Source organism: Apteryx mantelli, chromosome 34 (assembly GCF_036417845.1).
Source record: "Apteryx mantelli isolate bAptMan1 chromosome 34, bAptMan1.hap1, whole genome shotgun sequence".
NCBI lineage: Eukaryota > Metazoa > Chordata > Aves > Apterygiformes > Apterygidae > Apteryx > Apteryx mantelli.
The window spans coordinates 935,200-949,727 of record NC_090011.1 but is presented as its reverse complement, the minus strand read 5'-3'; the positions used below and the strand labels follow the sequence as shown (position 1 = coordinate 949,727).

The window sequence follows — 14,528 nt, the reverse complement described above, 5'->3', positions numbered from 1 at the left end:
GGCCACGAGAGCATGACCAGCCTGACACCAAAGCCATGTGCCCTACTGAAGAGAGGAATGCCACCATCCTGCAGGGCATGCTTTCTGCTGTTGACTCTAAGGGGAGCTGTGGGTATGGGCCTCAGGGGGACAGGCCTCCACAGGCCACGTTTTCCTCTGGAATGAGACATCCCACCTCAAAGCACCCAGCTTGAGCAAAAGATCCAGAATACTTACTCAGACCGTCAAAGTATTTTATGCATTGTTTGACATGTGGTGGACTCTTCTCAACTTCAGGACATTATGTCACATAGGAAAGGAAGACAAAAGAGGAGACTTCATTAGGTTCTTTCCCTTTCCCTGCCCTCCTGCCAAAAGGGCTTTTGGCTTCAAAAGACACAAAGGCCTAGCTCCCAGAGTGCACACTGCTCCTTAGCCTACCCAGCCAAACTTCTAATGCTCTCCTGTGCCCAGAAGTCCCTCCCGAGAAGTGCAGCACTGTACGTTCTTTTCCCTGGGGGGAATCACGGCATCACTCTGCCCCTTCTTCTCACCTCACCAGTGCCATGCTCTGCTCCCTCCCTTCTCCTCACACAATACTCATCAGAGCCATCCATCATGCACTTGTTGTTCCTGAAAAAGTCATTGGAATGTTTATCGGCTTGGAAGAATCTTGTCTGTGGCTTGGGATTTTGGCCTGCCTCTCTCCTCAAACGACACAATGCTGCTGCGTGGAAGGGACCTCAGGAGTGCTGCAGGGGCACCTCCTGCTCAAAGCAGGGTGTGCGCTGAGGTCCAAGCATGCCGCTCGGGGGTTTGTCCTGGTGGCTCTGGAAACCCCCAGGCACAGAGAGTTCAGGTTTGTGCCTCTTAGTGCTGCTGCAGCAAGGAAAGCACACAGGTAGCTCCAAACTCGGCCAACTATGAGCCCCAGCAGGGAAGCTGACAGCAGGGAAGTGGGGAGATTTCCAGGAAAAGGTTGTGTGTGTGTGTGTGTGTGCCTGAAAGCCGAGATTCCAGCTGCATTTTGTACAGTGAAGAGAGGAAAGCAGGATTTTGTGCCCTTTGCATGTGGGTAATGAGACACTTCTCAGACTCATAAGAATGGTCAGCAGAGAGGGCGTGTAGCACAGGGAAAATGAGCAGAGCTAACACAGGGAAGCAGAGGCAGCATGGCTGATACACATCCTCTGTCAGCATTAGTTATGCATTCCCTGACTTTCCTGTTTCCCCTGTTAGGTTGCTCTGGGAAGTACTGGACTGAGTTTCCGGGAGAATGGTGGCGTTAACGTCCGATTAGAGCTGCAGACTTGTCTTGTGGGGCAATGGAGCTAGGTGTAAAAGACAAGTGGAGCCATTACTTCTGTCAGCTGAGAGGGAGCGGTTCCTTCTGGGACACTGGTGACATGCTAGATTTCTGGGCTTGCCCCAATTGCCTGCAAAAGGCAGGCAGAAGATGGCTTGACGGGCAGGATTCCGAGTTTGGGTGTACTGGAGCGGGGTCTGAAAATGCCGGTCTTTCAAGAGAATCCTCATTCAAAGAGATAGGATGCTGTTTTCCTTTCAGAGAGTGGGGACTGTTCAAAAAGCAAAGCCCTACTTCAGGGAAGCTCATCCGAGCTCACGACTCTCACAGAGAGTGCATTGCAGATGTCTACACTGTGCTGTCATAGTGCATCAGCATTAGAGAGACCCTCCACATAATTCTGAGCTCTCTCAACATTTTGTGGAGTGCTTACATGGGGTGGACCTTCTGGAATGCAAAAGCAAAGGAGAAGAACCAAAGGGGCAGGGTACCTGAGATCTTCACACCGGGCTGGCAGGGGTGACGCAGGACCCACTGCAGATCCGTGTCCTTCTGGCACGGCATTTGGAGGCCAGGCTAGACCACCACAATGCTGCCAATGGCACTAGTTGGCCCGACCTGGGGATCCATAATCTCTGATCTAAATGAGATCCTCACACTTGGTCAAATGAGCCACCCCACCGCAATGCAGAGGTCGTAGTGAGGAAAGTGTCTCCAGTGAGGTAACGGTGAATAGAGCCATAAGGATCAGGGATACAGTCAGCGCTGTGGCTGACTGCTCTCAGCACCCTGGCAAAGGTCAAGCTCTTTTACTATACTCCTCTGTTCGCATTAGAAACCAAGTGAACTACTAAGCTAACAGCTGCCTTCTGATTGTGTACGATTAGCAGTAGCCCTAGTATTGCTAAGGCTGTGGGCTTTGTCCCAGTGCAGGGCTTTCCTCTGACACCCTTCCCAAACCCCGTAAAACCAAAATTGGACTTCTCCAGACACTCCAGCGCTTTTCACATGTAACTGACCGCACGCAACAGGAATTGCCTCCAGCATACTTACTCGCAAGTTCAGAGATATTTCTCTGTCCTTGGAGGTCCCGCGCAGGGTCCTGGTGTCCTGGACATTGCGTTTGTATGAGCAGAGAAGGAGGAGAACAAGAGGAAGCTTAGTTAAGACCTTTCCCTTGCCTTGCGTCTGTGCATAAGGACTGCTGGGTGCTGAAGACCCCAAGGCCTTGCTCTCTGTGTGGCTGCTAGCTACAGGTTTCCTGTCACCTAGGCAGAGTGCCTTCTTACTTGCCTCTCCATAGTTAGCACAACTCACAGTTCAGCTGGCTGCTCCTCCCTGCACCCAACCCTGAGCCCATCTATGCTACAAAACAGACCTCCCGACCAAGGAGAGGTTTGCCCTGCACACAGAGGAGTTGCATTCCCTGTGACTGAGATTAAAGGGAAGGATGTTCTTGTAGACTGAAGGGGCAATACAGAAGAGAAGGAGGACTCGTTTCTGACCCTCAAGCCATAGAGTACTTGCCTCCCATGGCCTCCTGATTCCTCCCAGGCATTCAGGCTTTATAGAGCATCCACTGTCATTTTGGCCCCCAACTGAGGAGAAGTCATCCCGCTCTTACCATGTTGCCAAGACATGTCCTCAGGTCTTCTGCTTTCCTCGGCCCCTTTCTCCAAGTTCAGTCTGAAATGCAAGGACAAAAGTGAGCCCTTTCCTGGGAGTGATGTTTCCTCCTGGCATGCTGCTCACCAGCTGGCAACACAGTCAAGCCAGGCTCACTCCTCCCAGGAAAAGTTCTCTTGTGTGCACCATGGTAGAGAATGGAGGACCATGGCTGCAGGATGATCTGATGGCCTGAGAAATGGCCACTCTCCTATCTTTGACTCCAGTGTAGCTCCCTGACAATGCAGCTGTGCATGAATGTTTTCCTTAGTCAAATTGAATCAGGGTATTTCTTGTGTCTGCAGAGTGCAGAAGAAGGTGCTTGACCCCAGCCAAAATTTTCCACAAGGACAGAGTGATGGAAACCTTGTCCAGGTGGAAACTCCATGAGATTAACTCCAGTCCTGCAAGCTGACCAGACCACGATTTCTTCAGAGTCAACAGAGAAAGGCATCTCCAGTCAGAGATTCAGAGCAGCAGCCTAAAGAGGTGCTCTTGAAGAGCGTGACGATGCAACCTCTCTTTCTTCCTCTACCAGCATGAGCCAGGAATGTGACCTGATGGCTGAAGACACTCAGGCTTACCTGAGGCCAAAACATATCTGCAAGAGCACACCGCCCTGCTACTGCAGTTGCTTTACCAGCTTTTCCCACAGAGGAGCCTGCCATGTCTGACAAGATCTTGTAGAGAAGGGATGTGGAGCTCGCATGAGAAGTGAGAAATGCTAACTGCTCTGCTTGTTACAGGGAAGGAGTTCTGCTCAAGGCACTCCTCCCTGTTCTGCTCTGTTGTTCATGCCTCTTTCTCTTGACTCAGCTGAGTTGCCCTTTGCTCCACTCTTGTCATCTTAGCCGTGCTCCCAATGGCCATAAAAAGGTGTGTGTGTGCTTGTGTGTGTGTGCCTCTGTGTCTGTGTGTGGTGTATGTTGGTGTGGGGAGGCATTTCAAAAGAGCACTTCCAAAGCCTGAGCTGTAAAGTAATCCAGTCCCAGATGCAATCCCATCCCAGAGGATACGGCTTGAGAAACTTCATAGGACGTTTAGAACAAACAATGGAAATGTGTCATGTATGCACATGAGTAAACACCTAAGTGCATGTGTGTATCAATGAAAAGGCAGCTATAAAAGCGCCCTCTTCATGCTTCATGCCTGCTGAAGAACAGCTCTGGGAAGAACCCTGAGAGGAGGGCAGAGAGCAGCAGCCAAGGAAGGCAGCTTAACCAAAGGGAGGAAGAGACACCCTGAAGAGAAACCAACAAAAGCCCGCATCTGCTTCGAGGTGGTCTAAATCCCTCAGTGCACATCTTTGCTAGCTTCAAACAAACCATGTGGTGACCCTAGACACCCAGCACACATGTAGATCACCCCCACCTTGGACGCTGAAATGTTGGTGTGCAGGGATAGAGGTGGTGCCACCCCTTGAGTTTTGGGGTTGAATTCCCACCACAACATCTACCCTAGAATGAAGGGAATCGTGTCCTGGCATGTGACGTGCCACTGCCTACACTGACGAGATTTCTGTTGTCTATGAAGTGGATCCCGACAAAACGGTCACATGAAGCGAGAACATACAAAACCGAGGCAACTACTCATCTTCAGGATGTTTTCCCCTTGCAACAGAGTGGCAGAGGTGTGAACTCCTAAAGAATGAAAGGGAATAGATGGAGAAATGCAATCACATACCTTGGGAGAAGGCACTTCCCATGCTGTTTCTCCAGAGAAGAGCTGGGTTTCGCTTACAGCACAATGGCGCAGAGCTATGGGCAGGCAGTGTTCAGGGTCGCTGGACTTTATGCAGTTCCAGGAAAGAGTGCCCATAAAAGACGGGGTTGAACCTTTAGCACACAGCTGTTCCCTAACTGGCTGAAGCATTCGTACCACTCTGGGAAAGTCCCAACAGTAATCTGTGTTCCAGGAAATGACGCCTGCTTGTGCCCTCCTCCTTGAAGGGAGTGAACCCCAGGCACAGATTCCAGCTGTGTGCAATCCTGAGAGCAGGTGTTAGGGAGGAACAAGGAGCTGCTCTGAAAGTGAAGTGGAGCTGGATGCTGAGTGTGGTGACAAGGCAGGCAGAGGCAGTGGCTGCATGGAGAAGATCAAACTGGGAAGTCAAGTCTGTGGGTGCAAATCAGCAAGGTACATGACCAGACATGGGCATGACCACAAGATAGCTCAGGGAAGGGCGAGGGCCCAAGCTGAAAGGCAACTGCTGAGTGGAGTGACGTAAGCCCTTGAAGAGGCTGCTTCTGGCTTTTTGTGGAAGCAGTCCAAGGCTGGCTGAAGCCTCTCAAACAGCTCTCTCTTCAAAGAAAGCTGAACCCCAGGAAGCAATACTTGTGCTCCAGGTGCTGACAGCTGCCTCCTGTCTTTCCAAAGGCTTGTTAGCCAGGACCTCATTGACAGTGAGTCTGCGTGCCAATTGTGAGACTCCTCCAAGTGGAGAATGGATGTCTGTGTGACTGACTGTATGTGCAGTGACTCACGTTTTAACATTGGCTTGTAGCTGGAAAGGTTGTGGCTCATGAGCGAGCTACAGCTTGGGCAAAAATTAACTCCGCTGACATGCTGACTGCTCTGGAGTGTACCTAATGGCTGCTTCTTGAGATGGGGAAGTATCAGATGGCTCCTGCCACCCTTCCCTCCTTTCTGTGAAAAAAAGCTTGACTATTAATAGAAATTAATAGAAAAAAGATAGCATGCATGACACTGGATTTCTTGCTGCCCTTATTATTAACATTTTTTCAATTATTGGAAGTACATTCTTTCGTGGTTGCTATTAAAAATAAATTCAGTTTGCAAACTATTACTGGTCTTGCTGACTTTGTTCTGAATTGCACAGTATTAGCAATTTTCATCAAAATACAAAGTCATACATGAAAACTTTGAGTTTCAGGGTCTTTGGAGTTGCATAGGCAAACTTGTAAAGACAATTTTACTGAATTCCACAGGACACAAAAGCCATTACATAATAAAATGCTCAGCATTTTAAATAGCCTTAATTAATGTTAGGTTGTTATAGGATATAGATCATGTGATCGGTACTCTGCAGCTGGGTTAAATTTTGCCTGGCAGCTGATGGGAACTACTTTCTCTGGATACTCACAGAACCCACCAGTTCTTATCATAGGCCTTTAAGTTAAACATTTTTAATCTGGCTTGCTTGTTTTGGGTAGCACTGGAAAGGACTGTGCTGCAGCTCCTCAGAATAAAGTCTTGCAGACCTGTGCCCATTCTCCTTGGTCCAGGTTACCTGGGAGAAGGGATCCTGGAAGTGATCTGGTAGGCATGCCATGACATTGATCATGGGAACAGAGCCCTGGTGGAAAACCAGCAGCAATTCCAAATGATAGTGATGATGAACATAGTAATGTGAATATTTTCTAGGTAAGCAGCAGTGTATTTAAACATGTAAGATGGATGCGGAAGGATATTTTCCAGTCATGACACAACAGTAAGACATTGTCATTTGACATTAGTCAGGTCCTTTGTTGATATTTTGACTAGTACTGCTTCATGTTATTCAGTCTCTCAAATGGAGTAACTATAGACTTGGAAGTCATACCTGACTTCCCTCCTCAGATCAGATAGCAGGCTGGTGTCTTTAACCATCTACCCCCACTGAAGTCCCCGAAGGAGTATACACACTCACATTCAGCAAAGTGAGTTTTTTGTAAGTGAATCATAGAAGTCTGATCATCAAGTAGGTTCTAGGGTATACAGGGATAGGGATATGTATACACCCATTCTATATGCCTATAGGAAAATATAAACACAAGCTTGGGAGAAGGAACTAAACCCATGGTTCATTCCTTTGCAACTGGAAGGTATCCCTCATAAGCTAAGCAGACTTGGTTTCAGGTGGTCAGCTTTGGGTTTCATTATTTATTCTTGAACTCCTAGCTAACCTCTTTAGCCTACACAAGTGCTTCTTTCGCTAGACTACTGTGCATAAGGCAGGCAGCAGAAGCATTTGTGGTTCAGTATTAAAGGGGCTCTGATTATCTGCTATTTGATAAGCTAGGATTTACACACAGCTTCTTTTTCAGTTCTTTCAAAGGTGGAGAGGACCTATTTGGCTAGCAGGAGAGAGGCATATAGGTGTCCGAAAAGGGAGAAGCTCTTCTGGGTGCTTTCAGTTATGTGATTTTTAGAAGGAAAAGAAAGTTCAGTGCGAATGCCTATGCAGAAGTCTGTTGGTTTTAGCTGAGATTTGTTTGCCTGTTTGTTCATTTTGTTTGATCTGTGGAGACACAACTTCCACTTAAGTTTAAGTTTCAGCTCATAAAGGTAATTTGAGATCTCGGCTTAGGTAGACCTGAACACTAGAGGTCTCATCTATACCTCTCAAACAGTCTGACCTCTGTCATAAAGGCTTCAGTGGGACAGGAGATGAAACTTTTGAAAGATGTCGTCTCCTACCTACACTTTCTAGTTATCTAGTTTTCCCCACTGAGGGCCCAGTCCCTGGTTTATCTCCAACCTAGAGAATATTTTTGCTAAATGATCTTCCAATTGATTCAGCTGGTCTCTACTCATTTGCTACGCATCTGCTAGAGCTCCTTCTTGCTTTTCAAATCCACAGACAACAGTTTTTCTGAGGGAGGTCAAACTGTTGACAGCTGCCTTCACCTCTGTTTTCAACTCTGAAAGAGGACCTCGGAGCTGCTTTTCTAGATGTTGTTGGATACTTATAAGCTGCTGGTCCAATGAAGCCTTCATTTCCTCTTGACTGGATTTAATCTCAGCCTTCAGGCATTCTTCCATCTCCTTTCCTAGAGTAAATAAGAAAACACACTTAACAGTGTGTAACCCTCTGATTATTACTAGTGATTAGAAATATGCTTTGCAAATAAAGGATAGAAAGACAGCATTAGATTAGAAGTTTGTTTTCAAACTTCTAACCATTCTCAAACCATTCTCAAAAGACAACCAATGTGATGTGCCAACTGAAGACACAAAATACAATTATTAGAGCTTGGGAAAGACATGGATGAATATAGTGCTTAACAAACAATTCTTTTGGTCACAAAGGATAATTACTACCTCTGAGTTTTAATTAAAAGGGAGTTGAATCCATTCCTATGATTTCTCCAAAACATTAACTATTTGAAGTTTCCTGGAAGCTAGATGACATGGTAAGTTCACAAATTAAACTTCATGCTGTTTCCTCTGGAGGCAAGACAAGGTACTGTAGCTGATCTGATGCTGCATTCAGATGATTTACTTCCCCTCTCAGTTGCTCATCTGTGCCCTTCTTTTTAAGGCATCCCTTTATTTACATTCTGTAGTCCCTATATCAACATATCTATCATTAAACGTGGTCTGAATTTCAGTTTGCAAATTCAGACCTGCTTCATAAAGATCTTTATAAAAGGGAGTGATACACTCCTCCTTTCAATCTGAAAAGAAACAGAAGAGTCACGTTACTGTGTTTCTCCTTCCCCCGTCTCTTTCCAAATGAATGGTGGTTTCCATACAAGCTCAGAAAGCACAACCTGCTGCTATTCCTCCCATGCACACAAATGCTGTAGAGAAATATTGAAATGCTGTCCTTACCCTGGTTTGCAAGATATTCCAGTTACCTCTCCAAGATGCTGATTTCTGCCATAGTCTGCATCCCATGAAGTTTGTTTTTCAGAAGCAATTCCAACTGTTGCAGCTCATTTTGCAGCTCAGTTGTTAAATACTTTTGGACACTTTCTATCTTCTGATTCAATAAAGTCTTTATCTCCTTCTCACTCAATCTGATCAGCTGCTTCATGTGTTCTTCCACATTAATTATTAATTTCTAACATTGAAAGAACAACCTATTAGATTTCTTCTGCTAATTTGACATGTCAGAGAAGAGGTGCTTTTGTTTCCCAGGGGGCAAGAGAAGAAGAAGAAACCATCTTGCTTGATATACTTGCATAATACTTAGAGAGGTTTTTTTTTTTATTATTTTTCCCCCTAATAATTAAAAAAAGAATCTAGCTGAATTCCTCAGTTTTCAGTGGATCAGCAAACTGTTTTCTGTCCTTCTGAAGATGGATTATTCTAGCTCTCACTTAATGAATTCAAGGGGTTGGAGAACTAAATGCTTAACAAGTTCTTAGCAAATATGATTTACTCTTGGAAGCAGAACAGGTTAACAAATGCAAACAATTGTAATTGCAAGCCAAACACCACCAAATTAGCATGCAAAAAGATAGTCACCAGTTGATCATTCAAATAATCAAGTATGTCTAGCTCAAAACTACATTCACATGCAGATGCTGCTTTCACCTTTATGGCTGAAGTGTACTACCATTTCTATGTGCTTAGTTGTGCTGTCACCATTTCAACTTCCAGTTGCATTTTATTCTTTGTGACATATAAACAAGAAGAAGAAAGGAAAAAGGATTACTTTGTTTCTCTCTATTCTTATTGAAATAAAAATTAAAAAGTGAAACAATGCTCTGTGATAACACACTGATCTCAAAAGCTTTTCCTCTGCATTCAGCAAAGCTACATTTTGTAGTCCCTATATCAGATTTGAACACTCCGAATTTTTGACATACACATTCCCCCAAAGCCTATGTTTTGTCTTCCTTAAATGATCTCTGTGACAATTCCAGTTCTAAACAAGTGATTTCTAGATTCATCTTTGAGAAGGGAAAGTTTTACACCAGGAATTCATGCCTTGTTTTATCCTGGATACAAAAGAAAAGACACTTCACAGTGCTTGTGGGAATATCTCACTTCAGGTCACAAGTATGCATTTCCAAGAAAAACCCTAGGGCTACTGTTGTGATGTGATACTGTCCCCAGAGGCTCAAAGTCCATTTATCTTTCATCTCAAGTAGTGCCTTCACCATACCAGTCAAAACTTCATGTTCCTTTCTATTCATTATCTAACAAGATCTTAATACAAAATAGGGCATCCAGCCCTTATGCACCCATTTTCTACCATAGGCATTTTTCTTATATTAAAAAAAAGAAAAGGAAGAAAGGGGCAACCAACTCACTCAACCAGTGAGTCGGGGTGCCAATTGTGAGAGTCCTCCAAGTGGAGAATGGATGTCTGTGTGACTGACTGTATGTGCAGTGACTCACATTTTAACATTGGCTTGGTGCTGGAAAGTTGTGGCTCATGTGTGAGCTACAGCTTGGGCAAAAATTCAGTCAGCTGACATGCTTACTGCTCTGGAGTGTACCTAATGGCTGCTTCTTGAGATGGGGAAGCATCAGATGGCTCATACCACCCTTCCCTCCTTTCTGTGAAAAAAAGCTTGAGCAGGTTAAGTCTGATGTATGAATGGTTTTGCTGCACCTTGGACTGTAAGCAGTTAACAGATGAGTATTTGAGGTTGTTCCCCTCGCTTTCTTTGGGAGGTGTTGTGTTGAGGAATGCCCCTGTTAAAGCTGAGGCTGTGATATTGGTGGGAACATGACTGAGGCAGAAGGAGTTGGCAAGAACATTTTTCTTTCATACCCTGTGCAGAAAGCAACCTTTTTTAAAGATGGTGTTGCTGGTCAAAACGGGTTATTTTGTGACAGTTTGCGTTGAATTGCCACCTTCTACTTTTGACAACATTCTCTCTTAATTTTGGTACATAGGAGTGACAGAGTCAGCAAATATGGGTCTCTGCCTATCCTGAAATGGTTCCTGCCATCAACCCGCAAAGGTTAGGCATGGTATGGTGGTCCTCCCATAGCTACTACCCAAGGATCTGCTGCTGCAGGGGAATTCCCTCAGGCACCCTCCTCAGTACAGCATGAGTTACCTGCTGGAGCTGCTGCCTCTTCCGGTGGACTCTGGAAGGAGCCCACATGACTGTCCAAAGCAATTGCTGTGAATGTGCTTGCCTAATTTCAGGCATGGGACCCAACAGCATATTCAGACACAAAATGCATCCACAGAGGCTGAGGACTAAATGCAAAGGAGCAATCGTGAAGTTCACAGAGAGCAAACTGAATTCCAGGCTCCGATTCTGAAGCAAGAGTGGAACGCAGCTTGTCCCCAGGCATGCAGCTTTGGAAAAGAGACACAGACTAGGGACACTACTATTTTGGCAACTGGTGAGGTGATAGTTTAGAGTCCCAGAGCAGCAGTCCCAGAAGCCACCATGTAGAGCAGAGGGATGCCTTACTCACCTCTGAAAAATGGTAGGAAAGGAAGTGTATTAAACATGCAGGGCCCTGCTGCAGCCCCAAGAGTTGCTTGGAAGAATAAGGGCCACAGCTGTCCCTTGAGACTGTGTCTCTAAATCATCCATGTGGGTACGTCTGCTGGAGATTTCATTTCACCTAGTGACTTAGTAGAAGGGAGGCTCATCGCACTGGACTGTCCCAAGGCACCATTTTTCTGAGATGCGGGAAGGATGGGCTTCTCAAGGAACTCAAGAGTAAGCGCAAGGCCAACCTCAGGCACCTACCTGAAAGGCACAGCTTCAGAACTGACTGAGCCTACACCCACTGAATAGCATCAGAGAGGGAAACAATCCTGCAGGAGCATTCCTCCTTCGACCCTCCTTCCACTGTTTACACCATGAACCTAGGGGATCTTTACTTCTGGGTGAGGCACCACAGACAGTAGATGTCTGGCATTAATTTTCATTACTTGAGCTCCAACGTGACTAAAAGACAGAGATGGGCACTTATGAACTGCTGTGTTGGAATGAAGGACTGAATTCTGTGATAAAGGAAAGTCCAGCAACAAGGTCTCTTTTAAACAGCAGCTAACAGTCCTCTGCTGAAAAATATGCACATTTGTTGAAAAGATCTTGCAACACTAATCAAAATGCTAATATTTAAGGTATTCCTTGCCAAGCTTGAAGAATTTTGGTATGCAGTCACTGGGAGAATCAGTTGTTTGAACTTTCTCCATACATTCGTTTCAGTTATAAATATTTATGCCACATATGTCACAGAACTCCATTATGAATATGATTGAGCTCTTTATTTGCATGCTAAAAACATAATCAAATTCTGAGCATGGATATCACAGGCATCCTTCAGTATTTAACCGGAGAAGAAAGGTATTCAAAAAAACCCAATGTATTGCTGAATTCTATGGTAGACATTACTCTAGTGATATACAAATTTCATAAACTTTCAACATCTCTAAGAAAAGAAATAAAAAATGATTTTTTTTTTTTTTAGCAGCGATTTACCACTTAAAGGTTAAGCACACCCTTGGAGACTGAGTGATCTGCTGCTCAGGAAAATACTACAGGTGGGGAGTAAGAGTGAAATAGTTTCTCTTTTTCCTCAATCCACATGAAAAAAAAAAAGTTTTCATTAAGAAAAAAAAGGGGGGAAAAATACACCAGGCTAAAAATATAACTATTTTTCAGGACAATTCACTTGCCCAGATAGGCAGAAATCTGACAACAGTGCAGTGTGATCAGTGGCTCTACATGCTAGACCTCCAAGATGAAGAGTGCACTATTCATCACTATCAAATCCCTAGTCTATTTTCAGTGGTTCAGTGTCAGGCTTTGCAGAAATGGACCCTGTTGAGAAGAAGGGAAAGAACTTCCCTTCCTGGCTGCTGTCTCCACCAAGAGTGAAAGTGTGCAAATGTGTTCCATTTTTGACATTAAAGAATGACAGCTTCTTGGCTGAGACATCCAGGAAGATCCCAATCTTTCTGGGTTTCCCGCTCACAGCCAAACGGGTCCAAGGCTCTGTATGGGCCCCATAGTCTTGCCCATCTGCTAACCCTATGACCCAGAAGCCCTTCTCTGGGGACAGAGCCAGTGTTCCTTTGCAAATCACAGACTCCCAGGCAATGCCCACATCCCAGTTTCTTTTCTTTCCAACATCCACTTCCCAGTAACGTTTCCCAGATGTGTATCCTTCCTTTGCCAAAACAAAGAGGTGGGAATCAAATCTCTTCTCTGTCCTGGGCACACTTCGGATAGTGCCAGTATCTTTCACACTCTTCCCATCTTGAGAGAGTTCCAGTCTGGGATGAGCTGTGTCAGCATCCAGGGTGACATCAACTGCAATGATCAAGTCATTCCTTGAGCAGCAGAAGTCAGGAGGTCTGCTTTTCGGAGGCTTTCTATGTTTTGTTCCCATCCACCCCTTCCCTCGCCTTCCCCATCCCCTCCACTTCCTTGTGCCCTAAGCAGCCTCCTGCCCCAGGATTGCTGTAGCTTCTCCCCACTGCATGCCTCTCATGTCCCTCTGTTGCTGTCTTTGGGCTGCTGATGAGCGAGCAGGCAGTCAGCATGCGTCCAATGCAAGGCACTCAACAGCTCTTCCTGTGGCTCAAGCATTCAGCCCCAAGGAGGAGCATGTGGGGCTTAATACCTTCTTCCTTTGTTTTTGAAATTCAGTAGGGATGAGTGGAGAAAAAGGGCCAGGTGTTACCCCCCTTTGGGAAAAAAAGATAATCGTGCCAGCCTTTTTCAAGAGTATAGGCATGAAATCATAATGGCCAAAGGAAGCATGGTATGACTTAAAGAGAAGAGGTAGCTGGTGAGAGAGTCAACTGATCAACCCTGCAGGCAGTTGAAAGCCACCTGGAAATCAATGCAGATACTCATCTATGCAGTGGTCCACAAGAAATACTAAAACATAGATCCAAAGTCTGCAGTACGGGTGCTTAAAAGCTCATAAACTGGAGGTCATCCTAGCATGAATTAGGGTGGAAGGAATAAAAACTCTGTGTATGTTGTAGAGACACTAAGATCACAGGAAACCTGAAAAAGCTTTCAAAATCCTGCAGCAGTGGTGAGTTTTCCAGCTTGACGTGCCCTATGCCAGCACAATCAGATATTTAAATTACTGAGCTGTGAAGCTCATGAGTTGATTTAAATTGTGCTTATAATAATCCCATAACCCTGCCTGCTTTCTGTCCTTCAGTGTGACCTGCTGGGCTGAAAGAGGAATAGAACGGGCAGTGGGCTTTTTCTTTCCATCTGCCTTGCAATGACACTGCATTTGGGGAGGGGTTTTCAGAATTTAGTTCAGATGCCACAATTAACTCCTTGGGAAATACTGCAGGTGTTTTGCTAAACTTTCAGTAGTTTCTTCTGACCAGCCTAGGGTAGTTTTCAACACAGACTAGAAGAGAAGAGTGAGCTCCACCACCCCAATGATGAGTAAAAGTTTCTTACTTCAGTTTGCCCGGCTGATCTACATAGGTGACAGACATCTGAAAGGTCTCTAGCAAGGTACAGTATTGTGAATGAGGCTGCTCTAGCTCAGTTCTGATCTAAAGGTTAAGGAGCTGCACATCTAGAGGAGAAAGATCATCTCTAGATACTTATCCTGAAATTCCTAAGAGGGTAAAAACAGGATGGGAGACAGGGGCTGAAGTAGCTAATTCAGGAAACTCCCACTCCATTGCCAAAAGGGCAAGAGTCTTTCTTGGCAGCACTTGAGTAAGAAAAAAGAGATCAACCCATGAGTATTGTTCTCTGAATTGGTTGGGATGGATGTGTTTTCCAGAGCTGCACACGGTCTCTAAGAGCACATGTTCACCATCTGCTTTATACTTACCTGTGTAACGCTGCATTTTGAGAAACTCTGTGGGGAAAAGAATAAAGCAGGCAATAAGTGGATCTGTCAAGGAGTCCTGGTCTCCATTGTATTAACAAACAGC

General features: G+C 45.3%; 1 protein-coding gene across 1 annotated transcript in view; it reads right to left on the bottom strand.

The window, feature by feature from the left end:
- The window catches only part of LOC136994870 (E3 ubiquitin-protein ligase TRIM39-like), a 55,604-nt gene extending 53,755 nt beyond the window's left edge, over window positions 1-1,849 (bottom strand). Inside the window, exon 1 of the mRNA XM_067314265.1 lies at window positions 1,777-1,849. Within this exon, the coding sequence (XP_067170366.1) occupies window positions 1,777-1,849 (73 nt within the window). The remainder of the gene's footprint in view (window positions 1-1,776) is intronic.
- Between the last annotated feature and the right edge of the window lie 12,679 nt (window positions 1,850-14,528).